Source organism: Perognathus longimembris, chromosome 10, assembly GCF_023159225.1.
Source record: "Perognathus longimembris pacificus isolate PPM17 chromosome 10, ASM2315922v1, whole genome shotgun sequence".
NCBI classification, from domain to species: domain Eukaryota; kingdom Metazoa; phylum Chordata; class Mammalia; order Rodentia; family Heteromyidae; genus Perognathus; species Perognathus longimembris.
Window position 1 is genome coordinate 46,460,562 of NC_063170.1, and position 22,798 is coordinate 46,483,359.

The window sequence follows — 22,798 nt, forward strand, 5'->3', positions numbered from 1 at the left end:
TAAAAGGATTAAGAGAGCTAGTAGTCCACATAATTATAAAAATACTAGCTGTACCAAACAAGACACCGTAAGACAGCTAAGTGTCAAGTTTCTTCAGTTTTATTACAAACCTCTATGATTATTTCAGTCTGAGAATTCCAGAAAAGCTTCAAGACATTTTTAATAACTTCAGATGCACAATACTTTTGGATGCTAGATGTAGTAGCATATGCCTGTAATCTTCTTGCTAGGGAGCCTAAGGCAGGAGGACTTCTGAGTTCCAGGCCAACCTGAGCTACATATATAAGATCTTGTCTCAAAAAAAAAATAAAAAAAAAAAAAGAAAAAGAAAAAGGAAAAAGGGAAGGAAATGTAAGTCTATAGTTTGGCAGCAATATTATTGTGCCAGTCTTGGGGCTTGAATTCAGGGCCTGGGTGCTGCCTCCAACTAGTTTTGCTCAAGGACAGCACTGCCACTTGAACCACAGCTCCACTTTCAGCATTTTGCTGGTTGATTAGCACTTTGCCACTTGAACCAAAGCTCCACTTCAGCTTTTTTGCTGGTAAATTGGAGATAATCTCATGGACTTTTCTGTCCCAACTGGCTTTGAATTGTGATCCTCAGATCTCAGCCTTTTTTTTTTTTTTTGGCCAGTCCTGGGCCTTGGACTCAGGGCCTGAGCACTGTCCCTGGCTTCTTCCCGCTCAAGGCTAGCACTCTGCCACTTGAGCCACAGCGCCGCTTCTGGCCATTTTCTGTATATGTGGTGCTGGGGAATCGAACCTAGGGCCTTGTGTATCTGAGGCAGGCACTCTTGCCACTAGGCTATATCCCCAGCCCTCAGCCTCTTGATTATAGGGATTATGGGGTTGAGCCATCAGTGCCTGGTGGTAGCTACAATTATAGAAAAGGAAATAATGTCTGTTTCAGGATCTTACTACATGATTTGTAACATCCACCATGCTCTACAGAGTTGCACAGGAAGACAATACTCTTTCCTTAGAAAGAGTTGGGAATGTCTAGAGGCTGGCAGTGTCTTCTTTACTACTTTTCCACAGTGCCGTCACATGCTTTGCACACACATACTGCCTAATAAATGCTCATTAAAGTTGCTGGAGGTAATTTGGAAGCTGGAAAAAAAAATCCCCTCTTGGTATTGTTGATAAAATACTGTGTAACAGAGTGAACATAGGTTCAAAATCATAAATATTTTATTCAATGAGGTAGTTTACAACTTAAATGTAAAGCATTTCAAGTGTTCACAACTATGGAACTTACAATGTATCTTTGAATTAATACTGCCAATATTAAATGTTTTCATAACTTGTTTATTAAATGCTTAGGACATATAACATAGGTTTGTATTTATCCAAAGTAACCACTAAAAAGGTGTAAGGCAAAATAAGTTTTTATTTCTTTAATAACTATATTTACAATCATAAAAATTTTCATGCATTATATAACTTATAAGATACTGCACTAAGCACATTTATTAAAACTTAAAAACCTTAAGAAAATCTAATTCAACTACTTATAAAGACAATGTCTGACAGAAAATGTTAATTTACTGTTAGCCCAAGATTTTACCATAATTATGAACAGCATAGTCATGAACACCATCATTTTCTCAAAAACTATTTGAATTAGAATCATATGGGAACAAGAGACTTTATACTGAATTACAGTCATACATGGCAGGGAGTTTTCAATCCAAGATTCATTATGGTTCACAGTATAGAGATATATTTTAATGAGGGATACATGATGGATAGCTAGCAAAAGAAATACGCGGCACAGGGTGGTAACTTGCCAAATGAGCATGCACTGAATTCAGACAAGTTTGCATGATAAGTCCTTGATTAACGCCTGCTTTTCTAGAATGGTCAGGCTATCAGAGTTCACTGAACTTTATGATTATCTCCAAACCATTCTCTTCTTGTTCATTTAAGCTCTGTCGAAACAGCTGGGTATGTTGCCAAGCAGCACCACCATCTCCTTTGCTCAGCTCTGCTTCCAAAATAACTTCAGTGGCACCAGAAAAATCCTCATAGGAGCGAAGACTTTTATCTGTCGAAAAGAACAGTTTGCACACTGTTTGTGGCAACTTAAAAAGCATAAAGAGATAGTTTGGGAACACATTTGCTATAGACTGACTTGTAAATAAAAACCACTCTGTTAAAAACATATGCATATGGAAGAGATACATCTTTTGAAATAAAAAAATAGCCAAGTGCTGGTAGCTCAAGCCTGAATCCTAACTACTCAGGGGACTGAGATCTGAAAATTGTGGTTTGAAGCCAGCCTGGATAGGAAAGCCTGAAAAATTCCTATCTCCAATTAACTACCAAAAAAAGCCAGAAGTGGAGCTGTGGTTCAAGTGGCAGAATGCTAGCCTTGAGCAAAAAAAACAAAACAAAGCAAACAAAAAAATAACTCAGGGACAGCACTTGGCCCTGAGTTCAAGCCCTAGGACTGGCACAAATAATAATTAATAATAATAAATCATAAGGTTAAGTAGTTAATTATTTAAAAATATTTTTGCCAAATTTACTGGAGTAGTACATTTTCATGAATGATAATAAAACAATAAGCCTGTTAAAATTGTTTTAAGAAGTGGGGGTTAAGAGAGAATGATGGGGACAGTGAGTTTGACTGGGAAACCTTGCATTCATGTTTGGATATATAACAATGAAACTCCTCTCATGCAACTCATGTATGCTAATAAAACAGAGACAGACAGATATTTTTTTAACCAAAATGGTATGAATAACTCTCTGGTATGAAAATGTCAAGAGTTGCATCTCAAATAAGTACAAGCAGTCTCCAGAGTGGTAAATAAATGCTTTAGGATGAATTCTCCAGTCAAATGCTTACCTCCTGTCAGGTCTATTTGTGTAGTGTCAGCTCGCAGCTTCCACCTTATTGCTCCACTCTCAAATGTTTGACTACTTGCTCTGATGGAAATGCTATCTATTTTTAGACCAACTGAGCCACACTCAAACTTCCAGGAAATATAAGCAGAAGGTGATCCTTCCTTCCGAGCCAAATATACCTATAAAATAGGGGGAAGAATTGTCAGAACCATTAAGTAGTGTAGAGAACAGTGAAAAGTTGGTCAGAGGGCACTAGGCAAGGTTAGTAAAGAATAAGTTTCTCTATTAACAATAAGATTACTAACATTAAACATTTCTTTGGCAACTTTTCCTGTAGTATCTTTTTGTCTGGAAAAAAGTTACTAAAATGCAAGTACTCCATTGGTGCAGTCCTAACTTTTAGAATTCCATGCTAATCAAATACTGGTAAATCACAATCTTTTAAATTAAGAAATACAACTACTTAAAATGAGTGTTAAGAGGAATCGTGCTGGAAATGAAGGATCCTTTTGCATCTCTTAAGTTACCTCCTAAGTCTAGATTTTCATATGAGCTTTCCTAGAGTGAGGCAAGCTATAGACTACATCAGAAGACACTCAGCCACCGCTTTATTTAAAAGACAACATCTGTGCCCCTCTCGCTAGTATAGTGCTGGTTTCTTCCTTAACAGCTCTTTCCACTTAAAAAATATATGATTAGAAGGAACCTAAGTATTCTGGCTGCTTCCAGCTTGTCCCCTTCTCCTCCATGTGTTGACATGAAAAGCTCTCTTCAATTACCATCCTAAAAATCTCCAATTTACCATCTTAAAAATCTATGGATATCTTTGAAACATCTTGGCAGAGATTCCTTTCCTCACTTATGCTGTACTTACACCTAGTTAAGATTAACTGCCTAACATTGATCAATTCTAATTTGACCATTTTAACATTTTAAAAATTCTATGTCCTTTAAGATATCTGCCTGTGTAGGATGTCATTCAAGTACCTGGCTCCTGCCTTATGTCTCAACCACTGGTTTTCAAGGTCCTCTATAATTTCATCCTATCCCAACCTGTCAACACTTCCTCATCTAAATGTAACTGTCTCATTTGGGTTATCTAACTTTAACCAAATCATAAGCTCTCTGGGGGGCACAATTTCTGGATTCATAAAGAAGGCTTCAAGAAATAGTAAGTTTTAAAATGTGCCTATTCCAGACTCAATTTTTCAAGGAACTTATTTAACTTCACTCTTAATTCTAGTGCACATCTTTGAAAAGTACCATAATAACACACTTGCTATGAAAATAAGTATTCTATGTTCCAGTCTTTACTCAACAGGTGAGAAACTCAGCAACTGCTATACTTGTTTTCCTCCAAGTTAAATAAATATAAAATATCAAACATTCCTAATTTCCTAACATATGTGGGTTTTTGTTTTTGCCTAGTGGCTTTTAAAACTCCTAAATTTAATGTGTGCATTTTTTTTGATTGGTCATAGAGTGTGAACTCTGGGCCTGGGTGCTATCCCTGAGCTCTTTTGCTTAAAGCTAGGGTTCTATCCCCTTTGAGCCACAGAGCCACTTCTGGTTTTCTGGTGGTTAATTGGAGATAAGAATCGCACGTTCCTGCTTGGGCTGGCTCTGAACTATGATTTTCAGATCTCAGCCTCCTAGGTAGCTAGGATTATAGGCATGAACCAAGCAGCTATTGTGCGCATTTTTATATGCTTAATTTTCCAATCTGTGGGTCTATGTTATAAGTGGGAGTTTCTCTCTTACCTTAGCAAGAAAGCTAGTAAAATCAGAAATCGTGGAGAAGGAAGGAAAAACTACCACCCCTATCACTGGTTCTCACCTCTTGGTGAGAATGAGATTAATGTGTTTCTAACGAAAGGTCTAAACTATTTATAATACATACAGATAAAACTTGCCCTCTGGGTTTTGTCTGTAACTATTCATTTCAAGACAGAACTATTTGCATGTCAGCTTCTTTATTTTACAGAGAAAGTCTTTGAATAGAGTTTTGATTACTACATGTCAGGTAACTAATTTCCTGAAGGTTTGGTTTTTAGTGCTTGTTTGAAGTGCTTCTTTAAATTTAAAGTGGTTCTCTTAAAATTACTCTTCTGCTAAGATTCATTTTAATTAAGTTCACCACATAGAAGGCATCCTGCAGTCACTCATTTCTAGATACCAGGAGAGTGAGGGATTTTAATTCAATACTGGTAAATTGATATTGCTCATGAATATGATTACTTTTGGTTATTTCATTTTATCACTGAAATTCAACATAAATCCATTTTCATTCCTACTGTATTCAGATCGTTCTATGCTTCAATTCTGAGTTACTCCATTATTGTCTTTGGAAGAACTCTCTCTTCAGAGAATCTGTTCCACTATGTCTTTCTGCCGCACAGTCCTGACAATTGTATTTCATTTCCTGTTACCCTTGTCCATATCTCCTCTACTGCTCATTCTTCCATGAAGATACTAGATATTTCTAACCTCAGTGCTTTTGCACACGCTGTTTCTCATGCCTCCATTCTCTCTTCTTCCACATCTGTCTTCAGCTGAGCTGAGGGGAGCGCTCCTCTTATAAAAGCTGAGATACTTTTTCTTCTGCAAGGACTACTGACTCAGGATGGCAGAGGCTCTTCCTTTTCCTCCCTCTTTCTGCATCATATTCATATACGTCATATTGTTTAAAAATGACTCTACTAATCTAAACTTGAACCACAAGTATTTTTCTTATACTCATCATGAGTACTTTGAGGCTTGCCCCTTAGGTCACTCCATCTTGACTGCCAAGCACAATGTTTATAATGTGTGCCTGCTGAATGGTTAAATTACTGACATAATATCATGCATCACAAAGTGCAACAATGGCTCTAAGTGACAAATGCAGCAATAAAACTGAAATCAAAAGATCCAAAGAGTATCCAGGGAATACTGTGGACAAAACAAGGTATCTATAATATTCTCCAAAGCCCTAGGGTGGCACAGAATGATGTCACATACATTCAATTATTGTTTTTACATTTTTACTAAGGATTATACTGTAATACATAATCACTTCTACAGTACTGATTATATATTAGACACTACTAGACACATGAGAAATGAGTGGAGAATGATAAAGTAGGTTTCTGCTTGAGGAGTGTATGCACTCTAGAAGGGAAGAGAGAATCTATTCATACATGTCCATTGAATGTATATCACAAAGCAGAGGAACCTGGGCAATGAAATCTATAGAGGGAGATGGATTCAGTTAGATAGGACTGGAGGGAGAGCAGCTTAAGTTCAGTCTGAGGATAAGTGAGTCTAAGGAAAAGAAAATAGAGGACGCTCTGTGGAAAGGCAGGGGGCAGAGCAACTGCAATGCAGGAAACAAGACAAGCCCAGAGATGACAAGGTCCCTCTGTAAAGACTTAGAGGTGTATTCACAGTAACAAATGAGGTTTTGAAACCATTTCTCTAGCCACAGAATGGAGAATGCCTTTGAAAAGCCCCAGGCAGGGGCAGACAGAGGGAGAAAACAAGTCATGAACCACTTTTATTACGATTTTCACTACACCCCCCAAATGCACAGGTCATCCTGACTTGGCTAGTTGGTTCAAGTAACAATGTATTTGCTGAGCAATATAACAGTAATATAACTCTTTGAGAAGAATCTGTTTTAAGAATCCAAGATCAGGCTGTGCCAGGGGCTCATACCTGTAGTCTTAGCTACTAGAAGGCTGAGACTGAAGGACGGTGGTTCAAAACCAGCTGGGCAGGAAAGTCTGAGACAATCCATGTCCAACTGGCAAAAAGCCAGATTGGAGAGGTATGGCTCAAGTGATAGGGCAGCAGCCTTAAGCAAGAAAACTGAGCAAGAGCCTGAGGCCCTCAGTTAAAGCTCCCAGTTCTAGTACTAAAATGAAAAAAAGAAATTGCTGGCACTGTGGCTCCTGCCTGTAATCCTAGCTACTCAGGAGAGTAAGATATGAGGATCATGGTTTGAAGCCAGCCTGGGCAGGAAAGTTAGTGAGACTTATTTCTTTTTTTTTTTTTTTTGGCCAGTCCTGGGCCTTGGACTCAGGGCCTGAGCACTGTCCTGGCTTCTTCCCGCTCAAGGCTAGCACTCTGCCACTTGAGCCACAGCGCCGCTTCTGGCCGTTTTCTGTATATGTGGTGCTGGGGAATCGAACCTAGGGCCTCGTGTATCCGAGGCAGGCACTCTTGCCACTAGGCTATATCCCCAGCCCGAAGTGAGACTTATTTCTAACCAATAGAAAACTGGAAGTGGAGCTGTGGTTCAAAGAAGGTGAGCGTTAGACTTGAGAGAAAAAGCTCAGGGACAGTGCTCAGGTCCAGAGTTCAAGCCCATGAGGGACCAAAAAATAAAAATAAATTTGAGAGCAGGCTGTATGTGCTCTGTCATGACATAAAGTTGGAGATCACTAAAGAAATAGGAGGTCTACTATTCAACAGAGCTAAAGAATTCTTAATTGGGCTATGCAATAAAGAACTACTAGAAGTAGGGTTTAAATGGAATATACAAGCAAACTGAAACAATTATTACTTTTGGGATATTGCTTTCTACAAGTGCTAAATATTGTAGCTAGAAACAGATACATTCAACTTTTAAAAAATAGTACCTCTCAAAAAGGAGTATCAAGTCACAAGCTTTTCTTGAATAGTGGTTTGTTTTCTATTTAATGGCCTTTGCATCTTATTTACATATTTAACTCCTGCTCATAAAACCACCCTTTGGGCAACAATGTTCTATTTAGAAATATCAAAATATGCCATATACTTCATGCTTTTTTTCCTGCCGCTTCCTTGCCTGGCAAACACCTACTCATACTTCAGTGTCCAGCTCAAATGCTGCCTGCTTTGTGGAGGTTTGCCCAAGTCACACAGCCAAAGCTAATGCCTCCCACTTGAGTGTTGCCATAGCAATGTGGTGATATCTGTATTACAGCACTGTGCATGGCCGCTAATATGGCTGTTTATGTAGCTGTTACATGGTGAGGGCAGGAACCACATCTTCTATCGTTTTATTCAAGCAGCTGAGAATACAACAGGCACTCAGAAAATGTCTGCTTATGAACAAATGACAAAGAAGAAATACACCACAATGTAGCCTTGCTTCTCAGCATGTCACATAATCTGCAACACATCATTATTTCTTCCGCTACTACTGGCTAGGAATATATGCATTTTCTTCAATTCACCAAGTACAGACTAGTTACTGAGTAAATAGTATGTCTAATTCATCCTGCTTTCTTTTAGAGGAATTTTTAGGTTAAGGATAGTTTCTAGAAGATGTTCATGCTTGCTCATGAACTGTAGATTACAGAATCAATTACAGATATATGAACACTAAAATTTAAAATTTTATATTTATGCATTTCTGTAGTTAAATACCCAAACTTACAATTTTAATAATCTTAAAATAATTTTTGGTTTAACATAAGAAGTTTTAAGAGTTATTAATTTTTTTAGATTTAATTTTATTGTTAACGTGATTTAGACTATTAAATTTAATTTAGACATTTATATGGCTCAGTAGAAATATCTAGTTTAAATAATGTCTAATATATGAATTTAATATATTAAGAGCAGAGACATTTTTATGTCTTTTGTAGTGGCAGCATTCAGAAAATGCTCATACACACAGCTGTAAACTAACTGACTCACTTTTCTAATGTGTCCAGTAGTCTTACAAGAACAACCTGACTTACTCCTCAAATAATTATCAAGTTAATTTAAAAGGTCCCTATACATTAATCAACTTCTATGACAAGTGTCTATCATCAATACAGTCCAATTTACTGTGTTCATGAGAAGAGCTCTGAATTTATAATGTTTTTAGGAGTAGGGAAGTTTAAAAGTAACAAGTTATCACTTGTTCTGATAATGTGAACACAACATGCAACTTGGTACTGGTAAAAGTGAACTACTATGGTCTATGGTCCTGGCTTCCATTCACTCATCCATTCATTTCGTTTCTTAGGGCAAAGAGGATTGATTGCTGCTCACTCCTATTAATTAATTAAATTTTTTAGGGCAAAGAGGAGTGATTGCTACTCCTGTCCTTATCATATAAAACTTTTATATGGCTAGTTTTCTAAACCTGGTATACTGAGTCTATTATTTTCCTTAACAGATTACATTTAGTAGTCATTTATCAGTATGTAACTAAATATCAATATATTTTAAAATTAATTACCAAAAAAATCACAGGGATTGGTTATTTGATGTTTGTTCCCAAGAAAGACTTGAATTCTGGCTCTATGATTACAACAGATGTTTCCTTGATATACATGCAACATTTTCTGGTATGCTTTTTTGTATGCTGTTATTGGGCCTAGATGTTGTTCCTTAGTTTTTTCATTTAGAGCTCTCCCACCTGAGCCACAGCTTCACTTCTGGCTTTTTTGGTGTTAACTGAAATAGAGTCTCATGGACTTTTCTGCCTGGGCAGGGTTTGAACCTTCATCCTCAGATTTAGCCTCCTGTGCCTGACTCTAGAGTAGTTTGATTATATATCCTAGGACAGGAGTTTCTTCACCAAGTTGAAGGATAACTAAAACCAGTTTGAATTTATGCTTTCATACTATATACAACTGGCAAATGGAGCCAATCTATGTTTGTTTAAACAAGGACAGAAGTTTTAAACAGTTTCATGAATTAAGTTACCATGTTCCAGTCTGTTTCAACTTTCCTGAATACGGATTCCATTTTCCACAGACCATTCTCCCATCCAGAAATAGTTTGATTATTATTTGAAACTCGGACATAATGGTTTTTCACAATATTGTAGCAAAGATGGAAATGTTTAGATATCTTCTCATTTTCAGAGGGAATGAACAGGATTTCCTTTCTCTTAAAAAGAAAGAAGGATTAGTTTTAGAACATTGTAAATAACACTAGACACAGAGGAACAGCTATAGTTGTAAAAGACACTTTCAATTTGAAACGAAAAACAATTGTGCTAGTGGAAACTCCAGAAAACATTTTGTTTAAGTAAGCTATGATGCCAATATAATGCCAGGCATTACTGGAGAAAAGGTATCAGCACTGACTTAATTTTTATGATTGGGTGATCCTTTTGAATCTGTTCATTTTTCTTTATTTCCACTACTACAACATCCATTTATTTGCACTGCAACAGCCTCTCTTTTGAAAGTTGACTCTCATCTTTTAATTCTTAACTTCTTGTGCCTGTACTCTACTACTCCAGAGATATGGAAATCAACGTCTAAAACAATAAACGAGGATATGTCTTTTTCTTGCTTAACTCAACTGACTTTTATTACCAAAGCTCACAGTCCCTAAATGATCTGGCCCCTGTCTATTTCCAACTAAATGCCATGTCACTCCTCCTTTTCATTTTTATGTTTCCACTATATCACTCTTTCTTTGCTTTCTCAAAAAAGTTCAGCTAGTTCCTGATTCAAGGCCCTGGGCTGCTTTCCTGTCTCGAATGGTATTCTTTTTTATTCCCCCTAGTCCTGGGACTTGAACTCCAGGCCTGAGCATTGTCCCTGGCTTCCTTTTGCTCAAGGCTAGCACTCTGCCACTTGAGCCAAAGTGCCACTTCTGGCCATTTTCTATATATGTGGTGCCGAGGAATTGAACCTAGGGCTTCATGTATACGAGGCAAGCACTCTTGCCACTAGGCCATATTCCCAGCCCTTGAATGGTATTCTTCCTAATGTACATAAACTTCATTCATTCTCATTTCTAATCTACAGCTTTTGCACCAGATTGTACTTTCCTGAATACTCTGAGGTAAGAGAATACCTTAGAGCTTAGGCTTAAAACAGACTTCTCTGTGTGAAAATTACTATGAAAGATCATATTTTACCTTAAAATTCTAGGCAGTTTTTGTATTCTAGTCCAAAATAAATTCATGCTAGATAGATTCATATCTCCCAACTAGAATACCTCCAAACACTGCCAGAGAACCCCTGAAAGGCAAAATCATCTACTTCCAGGAACCATTTATCTGTGTCAGCATCTTGATGTGTAGTATTTACTTACTAATCAGGGTAGAAGGCAAAGTTGTTTTGTTAAATTTTGGGTTGTAGGTATTAAAAATATATAAAAACTTCAAATGTACAAGAACCAATGAAAATAAAAGATCTTAAACACAAGAAAAATTAACGTATATGTCTCTTGACTGTCAGCATTTTCAAATAGTAGCACAAAATATATGAAAGAGAAGGTAATTCTTTAGTAGAATGTGTGAATATTCCTGTCAAAAATGGTAAAAACTTTATTTATTTTATTTTTCTATTTTATTTATTTTAAATATATTAACACATCCTAAGCCCTCCCTCCCCCCTCACTCCCTGCCTGTTTTCCCCTCCCCGTCCCCCCCCCAACCCCTCCTTGTGGTGTTGGATTAAATCCACAGCGTCTGTCTTCCCCCTCCTTAAGTTTTTAATCAATGATATTTCACAAAACAATGCAAAACATAAGGAAACAATACTTAAAGAATTAGCTACCACTTTATAACAGGTAACTATAAAGGGAAAAGCAGTACATTTTAAAGACACTATGTAGCTCAAGCTAGCTTTGAACTCTCAATCTTCCTCTGCTTTAAGGCTCCCAAGTATGGCAGTAGAAGGGTAGGCAATTCTAGGCCTACAAAAAATATTTTTAAACTAAGATTAAGACTAAATTGTTGCTGGAGATAGTATTAACACTTTTTTCTTCTTTTCCCAAATGAGTACAAGATTTAATTTCCACCTTTTTTTTAAAAAGATGAACATTTTTCTATTTACTTTAAAAACATCAATTTCTAAAGGGGGAAAACAATTTCTAAATTCATGGTTCTAAGATGTCCCCAGCAATTGAGAATTTTTAAGCATTTTCAAAAGGGGAAAACAATCTGGGTATATGACCCAATTCATATTTTTAAAGTTTAATCAATTTACATGCCATTTAAAAGGAAGTACAACCACCCATAAAAAGAAAATGAAGACCTAAAAAAATATCCATGCTTTAAATTGAACACAGCTGTGGATTAAATTAGTTCCTTCTAACTGCTTCATTTAGATTTATACTTGTAACTTGTATTGCATCAGCAGTGATTTGAATTATTTGTTGAGTTTAGATTTTTCAATTCTATGGCTGAACCAACACTTCTGCCTGCCTGCTAGAGATGATGGAATCAATTTAAAAAATGTAAAACTTATTGAGGACAATTCAGTCCTTTTGAACATATTTCTTCAGTAGAGAAAAGAGTTGCAACAATAGCAGATTTAGGAAAAGTAGAGGCACAACTTTAATTTGCTTATAAGTGCTTGATACAAATACAAGATGGGTTATTTTCCTTTCACACATTTTTTTATTACCTACTTCAGTAGATATCTACAGTGCTCTCCAGCAATTCACCTTCATGCTCCCTAAGGCAGGAGGTAGGCTTGTATTACATTATAATAAGCCTGGCTTAATAGCACGCTGGCTTTCACCTGTACCCTAACTACAGGGGTAACTACAGAAATTACATTTCTAGTGTTGTAAAGATATACAAACTTTCACAATCTGAATTACTCAAATTCTCTATTATTTCCACAGTACTTCATAAACTATGCAAAGTTCTTATACATTAAAATCTTGTCCAAAAGACCAGAGTGGGTACTTCCCAAAAATAGGATATCCAAAAGTTTAAAGAGGTCCTTATGTTCATTAACCACTACAAAAATGCAGGTCAAAATTGCAACAGCACTGCATACCACCAGAACTGCTAAAAATAAAAAAAGCAAATAATGCCAAGTGTTGGTGGAAAATCATCTTTTCCATAAGCTAGCAGTTTACACTGCTAGTCAGAGTGTGAACTTGACACAATTATTCAGGAAAACCGCTTGACAATACCTACTAAGTCTAAATATACTGGTATTCTATTAAACCTAGAAATTCCAATTCTAGATATTTACTCAACAGAAACATATAATATAGTCAAATATTTACTCAACAGAAATATGTAAGATATTCAGCAGCAAAATTTTAAACAGCTGAAACCTAGAAATAATGCAAATGTCCATTAATGCAAATTGTATAAACTATAATACATTCCACAATGGATTATTACACAACAATAAGGATAAATACATTGTAAATATTAAAACATGTATGAGTCTCACTAATATAACGTGAAAAAAGCAATACACAAAATATAAGCTATGTGGTTTAATTTATAAAAAACTCAGAAATAGGCAAAATTACTGAGATATGATATTAGAAGCCAGCAGGAGATAATGACTGGAAAGGAACTTGTGCTTGTTTCTGGGGTTCTGGTGTTCCATTTCTTATTCTGGTTACTGACTGTATGGTTATTAAAATTTAAAAATTCACTAAAAAGCATGCTAACAAATGTGTGCATTTTCCCATAAATTCTTAAGTAAAAAAATTCCTGTGCTAGAAAGGGCAAATAGAAAAATCCCACAAATGGTGTGGTAAGGCCATGGTCAAAAGAGAGCTCTAATATACTGTTGGTTGTGAATGTAAACTTGTTTAAACACTGAAAAGTAATATGAAAGCTCCCCTAAAAACTAAGCATAGAACTATCCCATGACCCAGCAATCCCACTCACACAGTTACAGTAAAGCCAGCAGTACAACCATGTTCACTACAGCAATAGTTACCATAGTCAAGATATGGAATCAGCCCAGAAGCCCCTGGGAATGGATGAATGGATCAAGAAAATGTATATATGGGGGGGGGGTAGAGAGAGAGAGAGAGAGAGAAAGAGAGAGAGAGAAAATATGGAATTTTATTCATTTATTAAAAATTGTATTGTACCCTTCATAAGGAAATGGAAAGGCTTGGCAAAAATGATATTAAGTGAAGTAAGCCAGACCCAGAGAAACTGGTTGCATGGTTTCCCTCATTTGTGGTACATAGAGTGTATCCATAAGTCTGTAAGTAAACAAGTTGGGTGATATGCAAGTGGTTACAAATGAATTATGAATGAATGGGAGAAAGGGAAAGAATACAGTGAAGACTTCACTGTACATAGTGTAAAATTAAGGAAAGGGAAAGGCGTAGGTGGAAAGAGGGTGCGGAATGTTGGAGGGGTGACACTGATCAATATGCATTGCATTCATAAACTGCTTTGTTAAATGGCACGTCCTTTGTAGAGAACTTTTTTTAAAAAAAGAATAAAAGCAAATGAAATAAAATTACCCTACAAATTAAAAAAATACTTGGCCAAGACTTTTATGTGACTTCAATTTGTCAATCATTTACTGGTACATTCTTCCTGATATCTGTATTTTTAAACAATTGCTCTGTAAAGTTAACTATATTTTCTGTGAGCAATGAGTACAGCATAGGAAGGAGCAAGATAGTAAGAAAAACTACAAGGGTTAGTAAAATAAACCAAATACCTCTAGACCCATTTCTCCTCGAGCTACTCTCCAAGCCACTGATCCAGATACTCTTCCACCAAGCTCTCCAGGCTTAGGGGTTTTGGGGGATATAAATTCAACAAGCTCTACAATTATCCTGTGGAGAAGTTCTTTTCTTCTATTTTCTGACAAAGATAGCTGTCTCTGCAATTAGATAAAGAATATAGAAATGTATAAGTATATGCCTAAGCAAAATATACTTAAAGCATTTGCATTTTAAGAGGTCTTGAAAGAAGCAATTTTACTTCAACAGCATTTAAAAAATAAAAACATTAATTTTATACATTTTATGTTGAGAAATCAATTTATCTATTCTTAATGCTCCAAGCCATTTAGTTCTCTAATTTTAAAGTGAAAGTAGCATCTACACACACACACATGCACGTGCACACACATGTGCGCACACACACACACACACACACACACTCTGCATCTTTTCTCCCCTCTAGACATTGGCCAATTGGAATTAAGTGGTATGAGAATGAAGGCTGAAAGGCAAACCACAAAATGGCAACTGAAGTGCTGAATGAAACAGAGCTAAGTTTTAGGTACCTTGGCTCATGACTTTAGTACTAAATTACACAGAATATTATTGTTTCAAGTCAGTCTGGGCAGAAAAGTCTAAGAGGCTCCATCTCCAATAGCCAGTAAAAAGTCAGACTGAAGGTGTGGCTAAGGTGGTAGACTATCAGCTATGAGCAAGAAAGCTAGCAAGAGTTCAGGTCTTGAGTTCAAGCCTGGCACTACTGGGGGAAAAATAACTAAATGAACAAACAAACAAAACTCTACACGCACAGACTCTTATCATATCAAACAGTAGAGAAGAAAATAAGCTGGAATCTAGAATCTTCTAAGGCAGGGAGATCTAGCAAGTATTCCAGGTTGGGATCTCCAAAGGACAACTTAGAAATAAGGTATGTGCCATCTTACTTAGGTCAAGTACTATAAATATTTGATTTTTATTTCACCCAACTTTAAGAAATATGACATTTCATACTTAAAAAATAAATATTATTTAAATGACAACTAGGCATTTCATACCTGCTTATTAATCCCATTAATAGTTTCTCGAAGCAAGTCTTCTTTGACCTCAGTTCTCCTAGAGATCACCTCTTCGTGTTTACAAGAATATCGCCAAGTGACATCAACTACCTGAAACCAATTACAGAATACAAAATTTAACAAGATTATAACCCTCAACCTTTATATGATAAATATCTACAACATATGCAGTTCTTTAAATGAAATTTTTAAAAGTCTAGATTTTTCTGGTTGTTGTTTTGTGGGATTGTGTGTGTGTGTGTATGTGTGTGTGTGTGTGTGTGCGCGCCAGGGCTGGACCTTGAACTCAGGGCCTCAGATTCTTAGTTTTTTTCTTATAGTTGGTACTCTACCCCTGGAAGCATACTTCTAGTTAGCATTTTTGCTGGTTATTTGAAGATGTAGTTTTAAGTGGATTTTTCTATACAGGCTGGCTTTGAACTGTGATCTTCAGATTTTCAATCTATTAAGTAGCCAGGCTTATAGGCAAGTGTCATAGTGCCCAGCAGAAAAATTATTATTTGAAATTTAATAACTAGGGCAGATGATATAACTCAGTGATACAAGACTTCTTTAGCATGTGGCTTCCATTTGTGGAACTACACAAACACACAAAATGAATAAAAACAAAAATTAGGTATATGTAGTATATGCCAATAATCCTAGCTAGCACTTCAGAGCCTAAGATAGGCCAGTACAGACTATATAGTGGGACTCTTTTAGAAAAAATTTAAAAAAGAAAGTCTTCTGAAAGAAATGAGATTATTTTTCTCATTTTTGAATAGACTTCCAAGAAATGCCATAATAAAGAAATGTAAGAATATTGACTATCTGATTTATCTACAAATCTGATTCCACAAAATTAAAGAATTTCATAGAAAAAGGATTTTTCCAACAAATGATGTTAGAATGCATTATTCATGTTAAAATTAAAATTTTTACAAAATTAACTCAAAATAGACCATAGAATAAATGTAAAACCAAAAACAATATTAGAAGGTACAATCTATAAAGTAGCAAACTAGACTTCAAAGATTTTTTTTCCCCTCTTCAGGTCATTAACAACATGGAAAGTTGCTAGGCTCATTCCTATAAACCTAGCTACTCAGGAAGCTGAGATCTGAGGATCATAGTTCAAAGTCAGACCAGGCAGAGAAATCCAAGATAGTCTCATCTGTATCCAACAAGAAACACAGAAATAGAGGTGTGGCTGAAGTGGTAAAGTGCCAGTCTTGAGTGAAAACTAAGCAAGAGCTTGAGGCCCCAAATTCAAGTCCCAGTATGGCACATGCACACATGTACATGCGTGTGCATGTGCACACACACATATACATAAAAAATATGAAAAGCTACAGATAGAAAAACAATCTTTGCAAAGCAAGTATTTGCTAATTGGCTTATACAGTAACAGTAAAAAACAAAATAAAACACACCATGGGAAAAACGAAAGTCAAAGGGATTATATGGATAGCAAATAAGTACTAAAGAAATGCTTGATATAATTTGTCACTTGGGAAATACAAGTGAAAAAATATGGTATCACTTTACATCTATTAAAAGGGCTAAATTAAAGTTAAACCTTGCTTAATGTTAGCCAGGATGTGGAGAAGCTCACACTCTCAATTACTGCTGGTGACAATGTAAAATAGCACTGTCATTTGGAAAACAGTTTCTTAAAATTTTTGTTGTATGTACACTTACCATATGATCCAGCCATTCCATTCCTAGGTATTAAGCAAAGAAAAGCAAGTATATGCCATATAAAGACTTTGCACCAATGCTCACAGCAGCTTAAATTATTAAAAACTGAAAATAACTTAAATGCTTTTAACAGGTAAAACAGGTAAGCAAAGAGGAATACTGAAGACAATAATGATCTCATAGGTTTATACTCATGGCAAGCTTACTAACCTTTGAATTGAAAATATGTACAGCTTACTTAGTATATGGCAGTTATACTCTCATAACACTGCCAAGACAAATTTCTATTTTATTTTCAGAAAATTATTTCTCTTATGCCCTACCTCGTCTTTAGAAAATGCTATGATATAAGAAAGCTTCTTGCCCCATCCGATTTCATAAAGGAGTGGTTTGTCACAGACATCTTCACATGGATCACAGTGCAGCCACCGCTGCTGAGAAGGAGAATAGACTTCTGTCCAAACATGGTCTACTCACATAAGATGAGAAGGAAAAGGAGGAAATAAAAGTTAAGTCTATAATACTAGACTTCCAGTGACTATATACAAATTCCTAAGAATCATATAAAGTAATTTGTAATGTTTAAATTTTAGTTAACAAGACTAAATACTTAGTGGCATTTACACAACTCTAAAAGATTTGCATTCATTTTTGTCTCTTGGTAACTCTTGAAAATGTAGGTAGTTTTAGTCTTAGTTAAAAACAATGTGTAGGGGCTGGGGATATGGCCTAGTGGCAAGAGTGCTTGCCTCATATACATGAAGCCCTGGGTTCAATTCCCCAGCACCACATATACAGAAAACGGCCAGAAGTGGTGCTGTGGCTCAAGTGGCAGAGTGCTAACCTTGAGCAAAAAGAAGGCAGGGACAGTGCTCAGGCCCTGAGTCCAAGCCCCAGGACTGGCAAAAAAGAAAAACAAACAAACAAACACAAAAATCAATGTGTAAATAACAGCATAAAATATCAGGCTTTGTCTATGTGAAGGAATTAATGCTATTTTTGGAAGCTGAAATATCTCTGTGGACCCTAAGCCCCAGAAACAGCCGGTCTAACAGGATGGTCTAGACTTGAATGCAGGAGACTATTAACTGAGGTTTTACCTGATTCTAACAAGACAATAGGATCACAAATAAAACAACTCTAACAAGGAAAATGACTTTTTAACATATAGATATGCGTTATTTCTTTTTTCTTTCATTTTTTGGAAGGGAGAGAGTCTCTTTCTGTGTAGCTCAGGATGGCCTTGAACACTTGATTCTCCTGCCTCAGCCTCAGAAGTGATGCAATTATAGATATATTAGTCACCATGCCCTGGCATGTCATTCTTAAATAAAGACAACACAGATAGGGCTTTTTAAAAAAAGTTTTTGTATACTGCAATTTAAGTTTACTATATTATAGTAACCCCTCTAGAAATAAGGATATGTATAGCACATTATTATGTATGTTCTTAACTATACAGAAACAACATTATTATAAGTTCTATGGTAAATTGCTAGTAAAACTAAGAAACTAGAGCGCAAAGAACTAGACACAGTGCTTGAGTATATAATAAAAATCTTGCAGTTTCTTTGAAAAAAATCTGTGAAGTTGGTATTACTGACATTTTATAGAAAGCAAATGGGAGCTCAGACTGATAAGGTCAGAATGTAAGGAAAAATGATGGGCTTATAGACTGTAAACCCAAATTGGAATATAAAGCCTTACTCTTCTCTGCTCACACTGCATTATATACCTGTGTAATCCCAAACGTAGCGAGCTTCAAACCCTAAAGCTCGGCAGCACAGTGTAAAGCAATTGGCCCACTCGCCACATCGTCCACATCTTGTTTCCAAAAGTTTCTCAGGGTTGTTATATCTATTTTAAAAAACAAAGACAACACTGATTCATGATCAAAATCCAAGTTTACCTTTATGCTAAACTTCCATCATAATTCATAGCTATTTGTTGTGATGTACCATTTTTGCCACCCATTTTTATTAATTTAGGTCATCTCCCTCCTCCTCTTGGTGAGATGTGCAAGGGGATTATTGATGTTTTTTCAAAGAACCAGGTTTTGTTGTATTGATTCTTTGTATAGTTTTATTTTAGTTTCAATTTTATAAACTGCTGCACTAATCTTAATTCCTTCCTTCTGTTTGCTAATTTTGAGTGTCTTGTTCTTGTTTTGCTGTGATCCAGTGGTGCATCATTAGGATGAGATCTCTCTTTTTTTATGTTAGGCACTCATAGCTGTAACTTTTTCCCTTAGTACACTACCTTCGATATATATGTTCCAAAGGTTCTAGTAGTAGGTTGTATTTCCTTTCCACTAGCTTGTAGGAACTTTTTGATTTTACCCTTATTTCTTCAATGACAAATTGATCATTCAACAGTCTCCATTTTCCACAGGTTTCATTGTTGTTGAGTTCTAACTTTATTCTATTGTGGCCTGATAGAATACAGAAGGTTATTTCAATTTGTTTATATTCACTAAGACTTGCCTGCTTTGTGATTTTAAATATGATCTCTTTTGGGGAATGTTCCCTGGGCTTTGAATGAGAAGAATGTGTATTATGAATCTGCTGGATGAAATACTCTAGGTATCTATGAAGTCATTTGATTTGTACTATCATTTAGTTCTGAAGTTTCTTTGTGGATTTTTGGTTTGAATAATGAACTGCTCTGGGATCTATCATAATTCACCTATCATACTTTAATCATATTTCTTAACTATTTTAAAATATTTTGATGAGAGAACCTAGACTGTAACAAGACATCCTACTAGAATCTTTGATAACAGTGGTACTGCCTTCAATGTGTTTACACAATAATTTTACTATATGGCAGAATGTGATGCAAACCAGATGACAGGTTGGATTTAGTGAGATGAGAGTAAGAAGGCAGCTTATATTTAAACTGGTATTTGTAAAAAAAAAAAAAAAAATCTTGGGAGAGGCAGATTCTCTAGGAAAGGTACTTAAGAAAATAGTATTACTTTAATAAGTGGTAAATTAGTGTGTTTAAATAGTAAACAATTAAAAAAAAAACTACCAGGTAAAGATGTTACCTTAGTTGATTTTAATTCAACATCTATTTGCAATGACCATTCTGAAGCAAGCACTCTTGGCACTAGGCAATATTCCCAGCCCATAATGACCATTTTGATTATAATTTTATTCTGAAGTTAAATTCACTTAACTTGCCAGACAAGTTTAAATAAATTTAGAACTTCAAAAGAGAAGTAATTAAAGAAAGGTATAAATTTACAACATTAATGCATAATAGCTGAGCCCAGGGGGATGATGCCTGTAATTCTGGATACTCAAGAGATGAAGATATGAGAAATAAGTTCAAAGCCAGCCCAAAGCAGAAGAGTCCATTGGAATCTCATTTCTATTTAACTAGGAAAAAGCTGCTGGAAGTATGGGGTTGAGGAGCAAGGAAGACATGAGTTCAAGCCCTAGTACCCCTACTCAAAAAAGCATAAATTATAGCATCCCTTGCCTCTACTTCTTATAAATACTATAGATATCAATTAAAGTGAAATCTATCAGATGAGAGGTTGTGGTTTAGCATGCTCAGACTCTAGCTAGGTTGAACCTCTAGCACCAAGTAACAATTTAAAAAATGAACCACTTTTTGGCTACTAATAAATAGTATCTAGGGCTGGAGGTATTATAGCTCATTGGCTACTATGCATAAGTCCAGCACCACGATAACAAACACAAAAACATCCCCAAATATCTGCATACAGAGAACAGGTAACAGTAAAACAAGAAAATGACAAAAAATAACATTTTATGTTAAGTATCTATGTTAGCCTGTGTCACTTCACGTTGCATTGCCAGTCTAAATCCTACTGCCTAGAAAAACTTTGAATAGGACTAAATTGCATATATACACAATGTTAAAGAAACGCTTCAACTAGTTTTAGATAATTAGTGCATATTATATTCTGCTTGGACTATATTCTGCATAGCATAGGGATAGTTGTAAATCAGGGACAGAACTGAGTCCTTAAACTCAACAAATTAGGGTTTTCAGAAACATTGTATTTCTTTGCTTGATAATATAACCAAATTTTTCTAAGCATTGCCAATTAAGCAACTCTACAGAGGCCTATATAAAAGTAAATTGAAACTGCCTTAGTTTAAAATGCAGAGATGCTAAGTGATGAGAAAATCCTAATTAAAGAAAACTTCTTTTTATAAGAAAACAATATGGCCACATTGCACTGTATTTTTATCTTCCATATTACTTGATAATTACTTTAAATACAGTACGTTATTTACTATCAAAATGATCAGCATTATATACCAGTACTCATTACCATAACATTTAAATAATATGTTTAAACATATTTGCAGAATTTAAAAATTCTATGATTTCACTTAAAATGTACATTTTAGAACAAGAGTGAATACACTTCCTGTAAAAGGATAGACAGTAAATATTTTAGGCTTTACAGATAATATGATCTGCCACCAATATTCACCTCCATTACAACAAACTGAAAACAGATCCTAAATAAACAAACCTACACGGGTGTGTTATAATAAAACATTATTTACAAAACTAGAATGTAGCTGGATTAAGCCTACCAGGCATAGGTTACATACTTCCGTTCTAGAGAAATTGATTTCTAAGAATTAAAATGAAACTAGAAGTTAATTTAATAAAAATTAATTTCCAACCATTCAATTCAGAGATTGCTTTGATTCCTTTCCAGGAACCCACCTTGGAAACCGATTGCTGAACTGGCATGTGTCACAGTAATGATCTTCTACGCTGGTTGCACCCCACTTCAGTTCATCATCATTGGGCAATAATTTCTCTCTAGACCTAGTTTCTCCACCACATTTGCTGCATAAGACGTTATTCACCCAGTGAAAAAATTCCTCTTTAAACCAGTGTAGAAGCTCCAGCAAAAGGAAATCCTCATCACTGATATTAGAACCTGAGGAAGTTAAAAGAGAACCAAAGTGAGACTTAAAGCTAACCAAATCTAAAATTATCTACACATATTTTGTTCTCAAAGTAGGAGCTGATATATCAAAACATAAGGTAGAGAAGTTTTCCCAAACAAAGTTCAACAAAGAACTGCTAATTACTAGATTGTGAACTAGATTGAAACAAATGATCCAAGTATGAACTTGGGGGCACCTATTTCCTGTAAGTGGAAAATCTGCATAATTTATTTAAAATCACCTAGGATTTTTACTTGCAGTCTACTGACTTAAAAAAATTCAATTCTAAACTTGTATTACAAAATGAAGTTCTTAAGAATCACAACTTGACCAAACCGAAAACAATTAAAATTTTTTTAAATGTATACAGAGAAAGAGCTGGCTGACACACACACACACACACACACACACACACACACACACACACACACACACACACACACACACACACACACACACACACACACACACACACACCATTACCAAAAAAAGATGCCTTTAAGTAAAACAAAATTCCTATGCTGCTGATATAACGCAGACAGCTCTAGTTATCTGGTTCATGAGTTAAAAAACAAAACAAAACAAAACCAAGCATTCTAAATCTTCAGCTCCAATCTTTTCTTGATTTGTTGCTGGAGTTCCTTTCTTCCTGTTGGATGATGACTAGAAGATTGGAGAGATGGTAAACTGACATTTACTCAGCCTCAACTGGCTTAGCCCCAATTGGCTTGGTCATCTTGTGGTTTAGCATTTGTTGGGTACTGGGTAGATAAAGCTGCAGCACTACTTCTGCTGAGGTGTCTGCTGACAGTCTCATCTCCTTGACTTTTTTCATCACCTTTAATGCCACCCTCTCTAAGCTGT

General features: G+C 35.7%; 1 protein-coding gene across 2 annotated transcripts in view; it reads right to left on the bottom strand.

Annotated features, from left to right (window-relative positions):
* Positions 1-1,169: 1,169 nt before the first annotated feature.
* Ngly1 (N-glycanase 1) overlaps positions 1,170-22,798 on the bottom strand; it is a 45,680-nt gene continuing 24,051 nt past the window's right edge. The window contains exons 5-12 of one of the 2 annotated variants that reach the window (XM_048355969.1): positions 21,705-21,924; positions 18,721-18,842; positions 17,309-17,454; positions 15,285-15,395; positions 14,223-14,387; positions 9,523-9,708; positions 2,855-3,032; positions 1,170-2,047 (exon numbers count right to left, since the gene is read on the bottom strand). In XM_048355969.1, coding sequence (XP_048211926.1) covers positions 1,872-2,047; positions 2,855-3,032; positions 9,523-9,708; positions 14,223-14,387; positions 15,285-15,395; positions 17,309-17,454; positions 18,721-18,842; positions 21,705-21,924 — 1,304 coding nt within the window. In that variant the 3' untranslated portion in view covers positions 1,170-1,871. The remainder of the gene's footprint in view (positions 2,048-2,854; positions 3,033-9,522; positions 9,709-14,222; positions 14,388-15,284; positions 15,396-17,308; positions 17,455-18,720; positions 18,843-21,704; positions 21,925-22,798) is intronic. The other variant, XM_048355970.1, reaches the window with a different exon arrangement.